This window comes from Andrographis paniculata, unplaced genomic scaffold, assembly GCF_009805555.1.
Source record: "Andrographis paniculata isolate CXL003 unplaced genomic scaffold, ASM980555v1 Contig79END, whole genome shotgun sequence".
Lineage (NCBI taxonomy): Eukaryota > Viridiplantae > Streptophyta > Magnoliopsida > Lamiales > Acanthaceae > Andrographis > Andrographis paniculata.
The window spans coordinates 692,822-710,499 of record NW_026137616.1 but is presented as its reverse complement, the minus strand read 5'-3'; the positions used below and the strand labels follow the sequence as shown (position 1 = coordinate 710,499).

Genomic DNA, 17,678 nt, shown 5'->3' with positions numbered 1-17,678 from the left:
TTGATACATTAAGACTACACATATAAAACAAAATAGACAATATATACTAAGAAGTTACATAACATCTACTATTAAATTAATTAAAACCATGTACTAATGGTTTGTTTACCCAATAAAAATAAAAAATAATAATAAAAATAAACACAATTTTCAATATATATAATATATATTTATTTTATCAAAATAATAATAATATTTAATACAAAATATTATTTTTATATTATAAACATAATACATCATATTTACTAAATGAATTTTTTTTAAAAAAAATCTCATACTTAGGGATTTAATATTCATTTCACATGATGGGTTGCTATCTGGTGACTAAGAATTTTCCACTCTATTTAATACTAATTCTTTTATCAGTAGTCTTCTTGGACATGTCAATAGTAGTTCTAAAGAAATAAATATTTGATGCAGTCAGTCAGTCAGTCAATCTATTAGGTTTTTCAACATTGGCAATTTTATATTAAATAAATAAATAATTTAATCTCATCGTTCCCCAGAATTCGACTTTTGCATAGACTTTTTCATCACTATGCAGATCATTTGTAACAACAACTACTACTATTTTTCACTTGGGCCCAAGGGGAAGATATATTAGTTTAACATTATTACAGCCCTCCAAGAATATGAACCCAATCTATGTCGATAATGACATAAAACCCCTTTTTACATAATTCAATTCAAACCAAGAAACATTCTAGACATATTGACAAAGTGGAAGAAAATTTTGCAATACAACAAGAATATGAATGAGAATGAACTAACCCAAAGAACACAGCCATCATAATATAATAGCAAAATAACCTACTGAGAGATTAAGGTTATGAACCACTCATTGTTCTTATTCAACAAAGAACTTTCCATGGGCATGGGCACTTATCATCCACATTTCACACACCTATACATCATAAAAACAAAAAGAAGAAACAAATACTAATACTATCACAATTCCAGAGTCTAACCTATACCTACCAACCTGTCCGTCGCTAAACAGGCAGTAAAAATTTACCAATCCATAGTCACAAAAAAAACAACTAGATCAACTCATAGTGCCCAAAAAAACCGCTAGATCAACTCATAGTGCCCAGAAAACCGCTAGATCAACCTTACCTGTAAGTCCCTGCGACCATATGGCGTGCATTTCTGACACTCGAACCATCACTGGCATGTGGGCCGTTAGACAACTCAGATCTCCTGCCCTTCTTTCGGCTCACAGCTGGATCACTTTGGGCACCTTTAACTGCAGACAGCAGTTGTTGAGCTCTTGAACCCTTGCTGGTTTTCTTTATCAATGCGCAGGCTTGCCTTGTTTCCATGTCATCCATTTCTTTATCCAGTCGCCTTTTGCAAGAGATGCGATCAGATAATCTTGCGTGCTCACGAGGCATGGAGAAGCCCACATCTGAAGAAAAAAAAGGAAAGATGTATAACATTACATTTACAGTTGCAGGCACTTTTGAAGCAATCAGAGCACAATTTCATGTATTCTTGCATAGTCAATATACCAGATGGGTCATCCCTATAGATCTCTGGACTGGGAGGTTGCATGAGTTCTTGCAAGATATCTTCACTTTTTACTTGGGATGGAGCATCCTCACTCTGATTAACTGGAGGAACTTCTTTCTGAACCTCAGATGGAGATGGAGAAGCATCTGAAGAATAATGAGCACTTGGCACTGCTGAAGCAGGCTCATCTTCGCATTTACTGCTCTCAGGGTTATTGCAAGACAACCTGGTGTACTTAATCTCAATTTTTCCAACTCTGTGTTCTTTTGAAATATCATTGCTCGCTTCATTAGAGTTAGAGTTGGGAGTGGGTTTTTCTTGCAAATCTGGAGACATTGCCGGGGCACTCTCAAGTACTGATTTCGGAGATGTATTCAGTGGTATATTTAAAACTGAAGTTAGGGCGTCGATGTAACTGGAGTACCAGGGAGTTCCCTCCCTGGCATAAAAGAGTATGTATGCCTCCTGTGACAGCACATAATCTTCATCCACTTGATAGACCTAAAAAGATACACCAAAACCAATGTCTCATCAGATTTAGTTTGAAATACCAAAGATGAGAACACAAAATTCAAGAGGAGTAATATGAACAACACTATGCAAATCTATAAAAGAATAGAAGAACAAACCCATATACAAAGAAGAAAATAAGGTTTACAGAAATACTATGCAAGCATTAGGATTAAAGGGAATGTGAATTACCTGTGAATCATCAAATTTGAACCACACTTTAGGAAAAATGCGAATGAAGCAACAGTAGTGCCCGCATGTAGGAGTTAATTCTATATGCACCAACACAGCATAGAGTAGATAATTAAGATCCTCCTGCAAAGCACATACAAACAGAGAATGGATCAAACAATAGATAAAGAACAATAAAGGTGGAACATAACGTCATGACTCATATCAAATGGAGCATGCGCATTTTATGATTTGGCCACTTAGAATAACTGGCAAATGTCATGCAAGTAGAAAACGTATCATTCGTAGATATTGACATTATATTAAAATGCCTAGAAACCTAGTAGAACTTACAAATCTATTTGAGCCACGATCAACAAAAGGCAGCAAGTCCAGATATAGTGGGAAGGGAACATGCTTGTCGATTTTATAACCATTGCTTTGGAATCTTTTTAAATGAAAAACTGCAATGTTAGGAGGTTGATCCAAGGAAAGCTGCTTCTCAACTGACACTTTCTCTTTGCAATTTTCACAAGTAATCTTGATCTCTGGATCAAGCTTTTCAACTTTTGTGAAAGACTGCAGAGCAGTTATCAGGTTATCTGCATCCTCAATCTCCATGCTCATGTCAACTAAAGGCTCATAAGTATTAGAAGAGTGACCACAGCTACAACACTTCAGCTGCATTAAGAACATATGAATTTGCATTAGAACTATATATTTATAGCATAAATGGTACATAACAAGTTGACAGGGTCTCTTTACATGTAGTCAAATAAAATATATAACAAGGGCATATTTGATAGTGTACCTTGCTGACAAGGCGACCACCAAAAATTTGTTTCACTATGTTGCCACGTTTTGAAGATTTGCATTCTTCCTCCTCTGAATCACATGTCTCAAGTTTATCCAGAAAGCACTGAAAAAATTCATTAGCATCTTCCTGCTGGAATGGCTTGAAAATTGATGAAATATCTAGTAGTTTTTAAGGGTTAAGGAACCCCTGTAGAAGGAAATATTCTTGAAGCAACCAAAATAGAAAGAACAAAAAAAAACTTAGTTCAACCAAGTTCAGTTTTCTGGAAGTGAGATATTGAGAGCTAACAATCAAATTGTGCAGATCTAAAAAGGTAGAAGCACCAGTAGCAGATATCTTCCATAAAAAATTTCTAGTAAATATTTGAACAAATTCCATAGAGAAAATTCTAATAAATATGTAAACAAGGATACAGCACAGGTTGTTGACTATGCCACTAGGAAATATAACATTTTCCGAAGCAGTCAAGGAGAGCTCAATCAGATGCTGAAGAGAACACACCAAGCAAAACCCATGAACACCTGCAATTTATGTTTAGATCAAATATAACTAGAACCCTTGACCAGTTAATATATATAACCAAAGAAAAAACAACACAACAGAAGAATGATCATATTAGACAGTGAATTATGACAACTATTTAACAAGACAGCTTATGTATTATGCCTGGTGTAATGCCTTAATAGATACAGCATAATCCAAGGGGGCAAGCACACTTAATAATAACAAGAAACGCTGACAAGCCCAAAAAAATAACAAAACCACGGACTTACATTGAGATTGTATTACATGTTTGCTGAACAGAATGCTATTGAGAAGCGGGGCAGTGTGTAAGAGGCATTGCAGCACTGAATTCAGAAAGCAACTATTGCCTAAATTCGCCATTCCACCTCCCTGCAAATTATTAACATATTATCATTGAAAATCCACAAAAATCCATGTATTTGTTAATAATAGCCAGGTAGAGGTCAATATGTAAACACGTAGACACCGAAGCAGTAAAATTTAACTCGAGAGTAAGATAAGATAACTGCACCACAAAAAGGGAGTATAATTAAAAGGGAAATTTTTACGACTGGCAAACAAAGAGATAATGAGTGAAAGTACAAGATTATATTCTTACCGCTAATGAAAGTTTCCTATTTCGCAACCGCTGCTGCAATGCATGGCTGGCCACAAATCCCCCATCGGTAAACGCAGATTGCCCACTCTTAAAGCTCAAAGGCGTTGGACTTTCAGATTCCAAAGGCTCCATACGAACTTGATCAAACTTGGGTTCGAAAGAAACAGCACTTCGGGGCGACGAATTGAAGAACTCGTCCCCACTTTTATCATTAGAGCCTCTGCTCTCTATTTCTTCTTCCACCATCAGAGGCGAATCGTATAACTCCTGTGATCCATCATCGCTCCGCGGCGAAAAGTAGTCGGAATTCGGGGACGCCGGTTGTTGATGCGGGTTTTCGTAACCTAGGGTTTCGGCGGAACCCGGCGGAGGAAACGGCTCTTCAGAATCGGAATCCATTGCAATCCGCAAGTGAAAACACATGAAACAAGAGTAAAATTACAGCGATAAACCGATGTTTTATACAACGAAAACGAAAAATTAGAGGGAATGGAAGAAGAGGGGGAATGAAATTAGGGTTTGGGAAAGTTTGAAAAAAGAGGAGGGAAAAATTGGGGGAATGAAAAACTGCAGTTGAGGGAAGAACAACTTTAACTCGTCGGGATTTACACGGAGGGGGCTTCGAAATAAAATATCATAATTTATACATATTTTGGCCCCGCCCGGCCCGGCCCTCCATGACTACGTGGTATGTTCTGATTGGCCTGGAATCTCGCAGTCTGTTTTAATATCCAACCTTACTTCAAATCAAGGTAAATTACATGTTAATTATTCCTTTTATTTTCACCTGATAATATTAAATTTTCGAATTTTAAGGCCAACTCTTGTCCAGTAAACTGTTTAATTCAATCTTAAAAATCATATGCAAATATATATATATATATGTCTGTAAAGGAAACAAATGAAATTGCAGCAAATGACAATATACGATACCATTAAATACAAAATTTAAAAACAATACAAACATTGTTCAATCTCCAGGAAGAATCTCACCTCAAATGCATTAAAGAAACACATTATATATCTATATTAGATTATATATATATGTCTGATGTGTCTCTTGTCTGTATGTCTCTCTTTCTCTGCATAGAAAGTTCCAAATCTTAAAAACCACCTTAACAAAGAATGCACATTTTTGTACACACAATACTACAGGCAGGTAATAAGACCGGATAGGATAGCCTTCTTTTACTCCCAAAGTCCCTATCATCACCAAATTTATAAGTTTCTTCATCAATTAGAGGATTCTGTCCTGAAGATCCGACAACAACGACGATGCGATGGTGCTTAGCTTCTTCCCCGTCTCTCCAGCCATGTTCTTAAGAGAGGAGATATCTTGCTGCGCCTGATGACAAAGATAAGATACGAAAGTGTGTTGGCTTCAAAAATTGAAGTATATGATTGATTGATAGGAGAGAGAGGGAATCGGGCTGGTTGCTCTTACCTGGAATGACAGTTTATTAATGAGTTCGCTTGCCGTAATGTCCACGGTGGAGCTCGAGTCGTGGCCAAAGAAATCAGCACTAGAGATTGAAGATGAACCCTACACGGGTAACGGGAACAAGTAAGAAGATTGCAACAGCGCTATCATTTATATATAAACCCGACGTGCATAGTGCGGATTAAAGGAAGTTACTACCATATTGTTAAACCGGTAAACAAAACGAACAAGAAAAGACAAAAACATGATAAATGACGTACTGCAAATTTTTGCAAGGAAACTGAGGAATCCATTTCACTAGCTGCATTCTGCACACCAAAGTACTGGGCAGACGATATAGATTTTGCATTAGAAAACTTCTTCCTTGCTTCATCTGATTCCTCAATCTGACAATAAAATCAAGGGATTTAATTAGAATTGGTAGCTTTCATGAACAAATAACCCCAATCAAGCCGAAGGGTCAAAGTTCCAACAGTATTCAAGGGCATTCGTGAGATGGCAGGAGAAACAAGAAAATAAAGCTACAAGCCTACACGGGTACGTGCCAGTCACTATATATACATATATATATATAAAGGAAAAATAAACCTAGGTCTCAATATATGGAAATACGCAATTATATTAACTATCACAGAGACGTCCTTGCCATATCCAAACCTTAAATATTTCCATCTGCATCAAAATGGAGTTAAGTCTCAAACCATCACTAACAAGTGCACGAATGTTAAAGTGCCCATAGTTCAAGGAAACATTAAAGTATGCTTACTTGTAAGTTGCAATATAGCCAGATTATAGCCCCTAATGCATTAATAATGGTTGAATATATGGGAATTAATTCCAGCATCAACTAAATTACAGTTATAAATGGACCTTTGTAACTTGTATTTGTAGAAAAGTATTCTCTTACTTGGATTTTCGATGAGTTCGAGCTACTCTTTTTTGGGAAGCCACTCTCCATCCCATATTCAGAAAAGAAATCTGTTGACTTTGGAGGCTGGATATGATTTACAACACGAGCACCACCAGAACCCATCTCAGCAGGCTGGCCATTCTCTGTATACTCAAACCTAGATTTAAATGATGAGCCAACAGCAGGGGCAGTAGCAGTAGCAGCTGAAGAGTTGACAGAAGAAACAGGTGCAGGTGGCTCTTCAGGCTTCTGGTCGTAAAGGCTTTCACTGGGCTGTAATCATGAAACAATTGACCGTTTATCAGATAGAAAATTACAAGAAGCGGACCTTTTGATCCAAGTATACAACAGAAATCCGAGACTCTTGCCTTAGTAGTAAGCTTTCGGGCACCCAAACCCCCAGTTCTCCCAGTTTTCTTTGCACCCAGAGTCTTCCTAACATTGATTGCTGCCATGGCTTGAGAGGCTCTTGGGGAGGCCGAGGCTTCGGGGGTACCATTTTTCTGAGAGGGATCTTCCTTTGGTGCATCATTCCAGGAACCTGCTTTGGACTCTTCAGTGGTGGCAAAATCAGAAAACCCATTTGAAGCTTTTGGCGACTGAGAAGCAACAGGTGATGACGGTAACCCTGCCTCTTCTGCATTGCTTTTAGCAACTTCCTTCGTAAGTAACTGCCTGTACAGTGCAGCTGCTCTTGAGGTGTACTTGGCTTCAATCTTGCCACCATCAGTCCATCCATGTTGCTTGAAAAAAACTTGGGCCCGGTTGTTACCGCCAAAGGACATCATTTTCAACTGCTCAGGAGTCCATGAATCCATATTTGTAGACCTATCATTCAAGACAGGTAAAGATACATCTTCTACCTTAAAGAATCAATAGATAGCTTGGGAGTTTTCACTAAATACAATGTAAACATTCATAATCAAGTCTTATTTGCCTGATCTCATGCTCAGATAAGAATGACAGACAATATGACAGCAACAGCAAGCAATCTCAAAGTAATGTAACAACATTGTATTCCTTTACATCATCTTTCTTGTTTCTTGTCAGTAACATCCTTTCATTCAGCACCTCTTGTATATGCCTAATCTTATTCTTAGTGTCACCATATTAACCATATACCTATAAGATGGTTGTTTGATTTATAATTTGAGTATGTGTGATTGTTCATCTTTTGACCATATCTCAATGGACATGATGCCTCCCTAAAAAAGGAATTGTAGAAGAAAAACAATCAAGATCAGATATATGGCAATTCAAACAGGCTTCGAATGGTGTTTTCAACACTTAATAACCAATTTTCTGAATGTATTTAGGGGGGTCAAGCACTTCCATAGCATCAACTTTGCAAATATAGAAACGATTATTGTTTCACCATTCAAAGCCATCTTCAGTAATTCAGAAAGTCGATAGTAAGAAAATGATTGCAGGATCTAACAAGAAGTTGGCTAGACCAAACTGCTGCCTGCCATACCAAGCCTGTCATAAGTGAAAAACCTTGACACTAAAACATTGCATTAAATCTGATTACCAATATTCATTTCATGGTTTACTTACAGATAAAAGCATTAAAATCCTAATATCATTCGCAATTACTCAGACATCATAAGAAATGCCACTAGAAGTGCATAAAAGTAGATGTGTTAGTGAAATGCTATAGTATACAGATGAGGGAGGGCATCGCTAAGCCCCAAAAAAAAGCACCATACACAACCATGGGTTACTGCCATATAAATTTTGATTCATTTGTTTATGCAGGAGAGCCAGACCAATTTATTATAATTAAAAAAATAAAATGGCTATTTTCCACACGCAAAAAATCAAACGGCGTAATTATTGCTACCCAGTGTGTGCATAGATTAATCATGCACACATCTAAAAAAAAAAATTAATCCATTAGTACAGGTGACGAAGAACAATCTATTACAATAAGAAAATGAAATGGCTACTTGCCACCCAGTGTGTGTCATAGAAACCATGGATTATCCAACTACTGCATAGAAATTCAGATCCATTCATGCAGGACAGGCACTGAAACACGTTATAATTAGAAACTTCCTTAGATGAAATGGCTATTTACCATAACCAAATAATCAGAAATTTGCAAGTTGCTTGCATAGATGCTGGGTAAATACAGACATTTCTTAGATTTCCTCATCAAAAATAATTCCACAACATTTCTTCGCCAAAAACAAGATGTCTGAAGCATACGATTATATGTAAAGTCTCCAACCATTCAAGCGTAAGAGCGTGGAAGGTTATTAATGGAATTAAGCATTTCAATGATAATGCCCAAAATGCAATATAAATTTACAAGACTTTTAAGAACCAGAAGAGAGGCAATAAAACAATTAATCAGAAATCAAAATAGGGACAAGAAGTACCTGACAAAGCTGACGTGAACACCGAGGCTTCGATGAACTCCTGAACAATCAATACACAGAAAGATCCCATAGGTAATCGACGCCCAAGTTGGGTTCTTCGCGTTGCAATCGAAACACATCTGAGATCCGAAACATCAATTTCAAAAAAGAAGAGCTCGATCTCAAAAGAACCGACCAGATCTGAATCAGATCTAGACATTACCCGCAACAATTAAAATAAAAAAAACTAAATAAATCACAAACCAAAACACGATACAAAACATCCCAACACAAACACAAATCCAAAAAATTAAAATAAAATGAGAATCACCTTATTCTCAGGCTTCGCCCTGAGCTTGCGGAAAACCACGTTCTTGTCGGTGTAGTTCTCGGACGCCATGGCCGCTGTATACCCCAAAAAGATTTTCGAAACGAATGCAAATGACAACAATCCGGCTCAATAATCAGAATCAGCGCAGCCTACCGCCTACCTTAATATAGAAAAATCCCAAAAAAAAAAGACACAAAAGAGAAAGAAGGAAAGATCGTATTCTCTCTGCGCACCTCTCCCCCTTTCCCGACTTCGAAATTCATTTCTGATCTCTGCGGGAGATAAAAATGAATGTCCCAGCCGGTGGTGACCTCAATCTTTTTGAAATCACGGAAATGCCCTTTCCTCCAGGGGTACTATAGTAAAATCAGTTGACGTAAATTTGGTGCCCTTTATTTGGTAGGTATATTAATAGTGCGATGCTCCAACCGCCTGCATAGGTATAGAAATAAATAATTTAATAATAAAACTAATAAATTTTAATGATTTATTGCCCTATTGGGTTCAGAAAGCCCATTTATTTTGGGGCCTAAATTGGGCTGATTTATTTAGGCCGAGATTTTGGGATGGGCTAATTTATCTACGGCCCAAACTAATTCCCATGCATCGAACCTAAATATTTGAAGGTCCAAACCCTATAGATCAAAGGTTGAGACCATCTTCAACCCATAACTTCATTTTTGCAGTCTTGCTACAATAATCCATCTCCAATCATACCCTATATTTTTGCACTTCTCGAACCATACCCTTTATTTTTGCACTTCTCCAACCATATTTTTCATTTTTGCAGGGTTAAAAAATATTCTTTTTATATTTTATTTTATATAATTTTTAAAATTACAAATAAAATTTAATATTTTATTATAAATTATATTTATTAATATTTTAGTGTATATTTAAATTAAAGCATAAAAATATTAATATTATTAAAAATATAAATATAGATTAAAAAAAACCAATATTATTGGATTAAACATAATTAGTACAATATAACTGATCGGTAGAGTTACTATACTCTTCTCATATATGTTCAATTAAAGCATCGCGTAGTTCAAAACGAGCTTCTCTACTTCTAATTTGAACATATCGCTCAATAAATTGATGATAGCATTCTTGATCCGTAGCCATTTTTTAAACAAAATAAAATAAAATAAATAAATAAATAAATAAAATATAAACAAAATAAAAAAATTAATGCAATTTTTTATTTTGTTGATGATATTTAAAAAATTAAAAATTAAATAAATATAAAAAAGAAATATATATAACTACACAAATAAATAGATAATATTAAAAAAAGTAAATAACTATATAAACAAATAGATAACTTTATAAGTAAATAAATAATTGTATTAAAAAAAATGCATCCGCTGAATCAGCTAGTGCTACAGTACCTGTAGCAAATCAGCAAGTGAATTCTGTAAAACTATAAGGTGAATTGGAGCAATTTTTTTCTTCCCACACGCAAAAATAGAGGAAAACCTCATATTGTCTAAGGCATCATTTCCTATTAACTCTCTTTTAATACACATTTAAAATTGCATTTGTTCAGATGTGGGAGTTTAGGAGTTTTGAAATTTAAAAAATTACAAAAAAAAAATGTAAGAAAGTACAAAATTAATATTATATATAATATTTTATGAATATATTAATATATGTAGAGTTGATGTGATATTATTAAAAATAGTGTCAAAATTCGAAAATTTGGTTGTGTATATATCGCCTCTAGGATATTTAAAAATAATCGGAAAATCATATCAATGTTTTCATTATAATTTATTTTGTTTTCCTAGTTTGCTATTTTTTATGCATTATCTAATACTTGTTATAATATGTTTGTGTTTACTTGAGTATAATTATAATTTTATAAATCTAAAACAACAAAAATTATTAAATTTTTATATAAAATAATTTTATTTGTAAATATATAAATTTATTAGAATTTATGCAATATATATACTATTGATTTGTCGTTTATATAAATAAACGGCTAATATCAAATATTTATTTTTACCAAATTATTTACCAAATTATTTAGCAAAAAAAAGCTAATACAATTGTTTAGTCCAATAAACAAAAAACAAAATTCAATTAAAAACTAACAGCTAATTATTACGTACGTATTTATTCTAAATATTATGGGTGTGTTTGGCAATTAGCTGTTAGCTGATTCAATTAGCTGATAGCTGTTAGCTGATTCAATTAGCTGGTTTGACTAGCTGATTCGATTAGCTGTTTGTATTAAAATGTTTGTAAAACAACTGTTTGATATTAGCTGTTTATACGTAAAATGACAATTGAGGACATTTATATTTTATTTTTATTTCTAATATATTCAATTATGTTCTTTTGAGTTTAGAATGTTTAAAATTTTTTGTTATTAGTTATAGAAAATTTTAAAAGTGTTATAAAAGTATTTATTTTTATTACAGTTAGATTTAAAAAAATAATATATTTTTATTAAAATATATAAATAGTTTTTTCTATTGAAAAAAATGTAAAATATAAAATAATAAATTTTTCGTATATATATTTATTATGTTAGTTATCGATTAGTTCATTATATTTATAATTTTCAATAAATTTAATTTATTTAATTTATTTTTAGTATAAAATTTATATAATGTAATTTTAATATAAAAATAAATTATTTATATTTATATTTTATATTTTATGTTGATTTTAATAAATTTATATATTTTACAATTAAAATAATTTTTATATAGAAATTAATTATTTTAAATTTATAAAATTAAAACTATATTATAATAAAATATTCTAATATAATCAAAATATATTTATTTGTGTAAAATGCATAATAAATTTTTAAGGACATACAAGGAATAAATTTTTTTTTTCAGAAAAAAGCTATTTCAAAACGCTGGGTAAGTTAACTTTTCAAAAATTAGTTTTTTAGGTCCAAAAAGCTATTCCAAAAAGCTAATTTACCAAACACCTAAATTAGCTTTTTAATTGGTCAAACAACTAAAAGTTGTTCAATAAGCTAAAAGTTATTTGCCAAACACCTATATCAATATTTATTCATATTTTATTCTACAATCATGTTAATTTAAATTTTTTTATCATTCAAAACTCAAGTAATATAAAAATCTACTCTCTCCGTCCACACAAACTAACGTCTTACTTTTTTATTTGGGATGTCCAACAAGTATTGTCTTATCTCCTTTTTAAACATAAATTTTACATTTTTACTCTTCATTCATTTATTATTTTTCATCTCTACCATACAATTAAGGGCAAACCGTGCGTGCAAGTATAGTTTATGAGAATAAAAATTAGAGGGAATGCAGGAGTATTTTGTAACTCAACTAAAAAAAGCAAATACCAAAAATCAGGTGGTAGGTGGTGTTTCACATTGTAGCCAACAAAAATCTATCTTTCCTAATTTAATTTTAATCATACTTGCCAAATCATTGAATTTGAATATAGTAAAACAGTTAGCTTAGAAGGGAAACAAAAATATCAATAATTTTTTAGATCAGATCAGTTATTGAATTCAGAACGAAGTTATGATTTTATTTTATTTTTTTTAAAAAAACACAGATTTGACTATAATATTTTATAAAAATAAATAAATAAATATATTGACCTGTAACATTATTTTACTAATATACAAATATTAGGTGATCATAATAATAATATGAATAAAGTGGGAAGCATGTGAGAAGGTGCGCACCAGTTGATAAAAATCATGAAACAAATTATTCCTCCACCATTGAAAACATGTGATTAATTTTATTACTACTTTTAGTACTATTATTATAGTACTTTTATTTATTTATTTATTTATAGGAATAATACTATCGCAATTTAGTAGTGATCCTATTTAAAATTTTAAAATTATTATAATTAATTGTAAGTTGAGTAATCCTTTATCCTTAAAAAATAAAATAGTCCAAATATTACGTGGGTCCATATTTAATTATTAATTTATTTTTATTTATCTAACTTTCATTTCATACTTCACTCTTGACTTAATCTAATGTTATTTTAGAATTTTCTTTTTTAATCTTGCTTAAAATTTATTTACCAATATAATACTCCCTCCGTCTCACATATCGTGTATGTTACACTGTAAGCATGGTATTTTAGAAGAAGTGTAATTAGTAAATAATTAAGAATGTATTAATAAAAATAATTATTGTATAATATAAATAATTATAAATTGGAATTAAAATAACTAATTAGTTGTATAATTATTTTTAAAAAAGAAAAATAACATTGAATGTGGGACGAGCATAAACGGTAATGTGGACATAGTAGGTGGGACGGAAGGAGTATTATTTTTATAATATATATTACATAGTCTTGACCAAAACCATATAAGTTTGCTTGGAAGTTAGGGATTGTATCTAATAATAGGTTTTTTTTTTAAAGACAAAATCAATTTTCAATTAAAATAAAAAATTATTGTAATATAAATATTTTTTTAATATATATATATATTTTTTAAATAATAATAATTACTTGTAACCAAACAAAGCCTCGTAAAGGAGACCAAGGTGTCTTTGTTTGAGGGTTTGGATTTTGAGTTGGGATTTGAATAATAAAATTTTGAATTTGAATAGTTATATGATGTGATATAAATAGGTGTTGATGTGATATTTTGAATATAAAATTTATTTTTTTAGTGTAATATAAAAATAAAAAATAAATGTTTAATTTAATATTTTTAAAAAATAAAAAATAAAATAAATAATAAAAATCCAAACAAATCCCTCAAACAAACACACCCTGAAGCCCTGAAGGTTCATGGAGGATGTGTGGATTCTGAATGTAAGTCACTTGTCGTTATATTGTTGGCTGAATTCTTATCTATATTATAATAATTAATTAATTAGGCACATTAACTTTTCTGTCCATCTTCCTCTCCAGGCTACAATAAATTTACTTAATATTGTACTATTATTGAAAAAATATATATATATATAAATAAAGAGTACATAACAATAATCTATATATAAAATATATCTATACAATACACTACATAAACTTAAATAATATCTACCTAATATTAAAAATATTTTTCTTAATTTATAATATATTACACAAATATCGTTACTTTTATATCATAGAATACTAATATAACTAATTTAGTCTTTTTACTTTTATTTATACTTTATCTCAATATCATACAAATATTTATAATATTTTGTACAAAAAAAAATAGATATATAGACATGGGTATAATATTTGTTTTAAAATTTTCAATTAATATAATATATACTATATGAATTAATATTGCGCATAGTGCGTAATGCCTCCATCTAACAACTGAAAGTCCATTTAAATTGACTAAAAAATAAATAAAAGCGACATAACATAAGTACAAACATCAATTAAAATTTAAAAATAATAATAAAAAATATGTAATATATTAATTTTCATAGAAAAATGTATTTAAATTTTGTTAAAATAATATAACCTTATATCTTAAATAAAAAAAAAAAAATATATATATATATATATATATATATAACTTCAAACTATTTTACAAAAACAAACACAACCTTTTGGTCAATCCTACTCACCAATTATATATGTAAATATTTTCTCAATAAAAAGAGAGAGACTAAGTAAAAGGCATCTCCTGCCCTGCCACATCCTCCATTGCCTTTTTTCACTGTCAACTCCGCTACCACTTCACCTCACGTGGCCTGCCCAACTACCAATACCCTTCAAATAACAACAAAATGTCTGTCTTTCTCATACTTATTACAAGGGCTTGATCTGACTTGAGTTATTATTATACACAAACTTCTAACAAATACAAATCAACTACAAACATAACAACATTGACGACGACGAACAGGTTACACAGCAAAAAAAAAAAAAAGAAGTAATAAACAGTAAGTATCATACACAGACAAACAAACACGTTCTTACCCAAGAAAGAAAGCAAGCAAGCATATAATACTCTACTACACTGTCTACCTCGTCTCTCCGACTTTGGATATCAACGCCGCCCGCAATTGATCGTGCGTGAAGAACCTCCCTTCCAGCTTCACCGTAGCCTGCTGGATCATCAGATCATTCACCACCGACACGCTCGCGTGGTTCAGCTCTAAGTCCAGCTCCCTCAGCGCCACCATCAGCTTCGCCGCCGGGTGCTGCTTCTTGCTGCATTGGATCCGTATCATTGCATCCCAACCTATGATCTTCACGTCTATGTCCATGTCCGATGGGATCGTGTTCCCCGACGACGACGATGCCGATGATGCTTTCAGAGGGTCGCGGGAGGACGACTCCTTTACTGCTAGCTCCTTCTTTGCTGCCTCCAATTGCCCCCGCAGGTCCTCCTTGTCTGACTCCACTTTCTGGACTTTGGACTTGAGCTCGTTGATGTAGGCTATGGCGTCGCCGAGGAGGGAAGCTTTGTCCATTTTGGACACGTTCGGGACCACGGCTCGGAGGGCGTAGAATCTCTGGTTCAGCTTCTCCCTTCTCTGCCTCTCCGCCTCCACGTGGTTCAGCGGCTCCTCCCGCCCGTTGGCCGGCTTCCGGCCTCGCTTTCGGGGACGTTTCTCTGGCTCGATTATTCGGGCGCTGTCCACTTCCTTCACGACGGAGGCTTCGAGGTCGGAGTGGTCGGATTCGATGGTGCCGATGTTGTCGGCTTTCAGGGCGCCGGAAGAAGGTAAAATCGCGCTGGAATTGAAGGATAGCATTCCGTCCTCTGTGCTTCCTCTTGATGTTACAGCAGATCTCTTCTTGTTTTTGTCGTCGAGGGATCCGATTGGATTTCCATTGTTCACGGCTGCGGAGCTTCTCTTGGTGCTCTCTCCGAAGTTGAGAATCTCCCCTGTTTCTCGCTTGCAAGCGCCGCCGTTGCTGCTGCGGGCGCCATGGGAGCCGAATTCGGAGAAATTCAATTCTCTGGTGTGGAATCCTTGCGATTGGAGATGTGGACTCTCTGTTATGGTGCTGGAGCTCCGATTCTCGTTGTTGAACATCATTTGCTTGCTTGTGAGAGTACTGGAGGAAGGAATTGAACTGCCGTCGCCGTTAGGGTTCTGACTATTGCTGGTGGTGTTGAGAGAGGCGGTGGGGTCTGTGAGCCATAGAGCCGAAGGATCCGTCTCTGCGGAGGTCCAATGACCGGAATTGTTCTCGATTGGGTTGAAATTGAACAGAAACCTAACCTTATTCATCAGATCCGAACTCTCGAAAATCAAATCAGTCGAACCAAGCTCAACCACTCCATTCGACGATGGTATACAAACCAAAGTCTGTAATCCGAATCCGAGCGCCTGGCGAGCTCGCTCGCAGTGAGAGGCGGCGAGCCTCTCCGGACCGGCGACCCACACGGGACTCGAGGTGTACAGTGCTTGGCCTGGGAGTCCCGACCCGTTAACGAAGGTCTGCGTCATCGATATCAGGAAGAACCACTCCGTATCTGTAACTTCCTCGTCTATGGCGTCGTCTGCAGTCGTCTGAGGTCCCGAAATCAAAGAGTTCAGCTCCCGGAGCACCTTCTTCCTGTGCTCCTGCTCCGACGGAGACGACGCCGTTCTGCGCTTGCCTTTATTTTCCTCTCCTTTGTAATATCCATCGCCCCATCCCAAAACCGAAGGACCTGCGTAATCAACCACTGACGACTGCCAAAATATCGCATACGTCCAGCTCTCTCGGGCGCCTTCGATCAACGCCAGAAGCCGCTGCTGGAGAGTCTCCTGATTGAACAATTGCGCCGCCGCTGCGGCGCCGGAACCGGAGGTTTTTGCGTGTTCCGCCACCGGCGGATGCGTGTAGATCGGCTGCTGAGCCGACGGCCACAAAGACGTCAGATCGGATGCGGTGGATGACATGAACGCATCCATCACCGAAGCATCCCCTTCCCCCACCGCCGCGGCGGCGCCGCCACTACCGGACCATATATTATTCATATTCTCTGTCGGCAGCTGGTAATCAATCATTCCATGTACAACCCAAATTCCCTCAAATACAACAAATTCACCGCCCCCGCCGCAGAAACAGCGATACGAATTCAATCGCGCAGGCAACCAAATTGTCCAGACGATAGGCGAACGCAGAAATCTGAGGCGGCGTGTGGCGGAGAAGAAAAGTATGCGGATAAGAGAAAGGAAATGTAGTGAGAGGGAGAGAGAGAGAGAGAATGAAACGCTAATTCGGAGGAAGAATTTGAAGTGCGTTTGGGATTTTATTTAGAGTGAATTTCAGCTGCATTTAGCGAGTGCGAAAGCGTGGGGACGGCACTTTCCACTAATACGACGCCGTTTTGGCTCTAATTTCACATCAGTCCCTCTACTTTTAGTGAACCACCTTTCCACCCCAACCAACTTTCCTACAATTAATTCCCTCATGAATCAAATAATAGCACAAGATTATCATAATTATATGCTAAACTGAGGTAATCAGATTTTAACCTAAACAATTAGCAGGATTAACTGAACCTATAATTTTATAATTCTTGATTAAAAGCTAACCAAAATAATATTGAAATAATCGACTTCGCTAG

The 17,678-nt window shown here is 34.7% G+C and overlaps 3 protein-coding genes across 3 annotated transcripts; all 3 read right to left on the bottom strand.

Moving 5' to 3' along the window:
• Positions 1 to 732: 732 nt before the first annotated feature.
• Positions 733 to 4,751, bottom strand: LOC127240696 (ubiquitin carboxyl-terminal hydrolase 21-like). The gene is made up of 8 exons (XM_051259507.1): positions 4,134 to 4,751; positions 3,784 to 3,904; positions 3,424 to 3,531; positions 3,005 to 3,168; positions 2,548 to 2,874; positions 2,215 to 2,337; positions 1,512 to 2,013; positions 733 to 1,408 (listed from the first exon to the last, which is right to left on the bottom strand). The coding sequence occupies exons 1-8, from the start codon at positions 4,554 to 4,556 to the stop codon at positions 1,113 to 1,115; spliced, it is 2,064 nt and encodes a 687-aa protein (XP_051115464.1). The 5' UTR covers positions 4,557 to 4,751; the 3' UTR covers positions 733 to 1,112.
• A 282-nt stretch (positions 4,752 to 5,033) lies between these two features.
• Positions 5,034 to 9,449, bottom strand: LOC127240348 (probable ADP-ribosylation factor GTPase-activating protein AGD8). Its single transcript, XM_051258977.1, has 7 exons — positions 9,179 to 9,449; positions 8,869 to 8,987; positions 6,853 to 7,312; positions 6,482 to 6,757; positions 5,835 to 5,960; positions 5,578 to 5,676; positions 5,034 to 5,478 (listed from the first exon to the last, which is right to left on the bottom strand). The coding sequence occupies exons 1-7, from the start codon at positions 9,245 to 9,247 to the stop codon at positions 5,371 to 5,373; spliced, it is 1,257 nt and encodes a 418-aa protein (XP_051114934.1). The 5' UTR covers positions 9,248 to 9,449; the 3' UTR covers positions 5,034 to 5,370.
• Positions 9,450 to 14,882: 5,433 nt separating this feature from the next.
• Positions 14,883 to 17,355, bottom strand: LOC127240243 (transcription factor MYC2). The gene has a single exon (XM_051258800.1). It carries the CDS (start codon positions 17,113 to 17,115, stop codon positions 15,130 to 15,132), a length of 1,986 nt encoding a protein of 661 aa, XP_051114757.1. The 5' UTR covers positions 17,116 to 17,355; the 3' UTR covers positions 14,883 to 15,129.
• Between the last annotated feature and the right edge of the window lie 323 nt (positions 17,356 to 17,678).

Bases quoted from the DNA above. Each gene is read 5' to 3' on its own strand.
- LOC127240348 (XM_051258977.1), bottom strand. From the start codon at position 9,247: ATGGCGTCCGAGAACTACACCGACAAGAACGTGGTTTTCCGCAAGCTC. The intron at 8,988-9,178 runs GTGATTCTCATT...TTCGGATCTCAG, and splicing joins GGGCGAAGCCTGAGAATAAG to ATGTGTTTCGATTGCAACGC. The intron at 5,961-6,481 runs GTAAGAGAATAC...TTTTATTGTCAG, and splicing joins CGAACTCATCGAAAATCCAA to ATTGAGGAATCAGATGAAGC.
- LOC127240696 (XM_051259507.1), bottom strand. From the start codon at position 4,556: ATGTGTTTTCACTTGCGGATTGCAATGGATTCCGATTCTGAAGAGCCG. The intron at 3,905-4,133 runs GTAAGAATATAA...AATAATTTGCAG, and splicing joins ATAGGAAACTTTCATTAGCG to GGAGGTGGAATGGCGAATTT. The intron at 3,532-3,783 runs GTAAGTCCGTGG...CATAAATTGCAG, and splicing joins ACATGTAATACAATCTCAAT to GTGTTCATGGGTTTTGCTTG.
- LOC127240243 (XM_051258800.1), bottom strand. From the start codon at position 17,115: ATGATTGATTACCAGCTGCCGACAGAGAATATGAATAATATATGGTCC.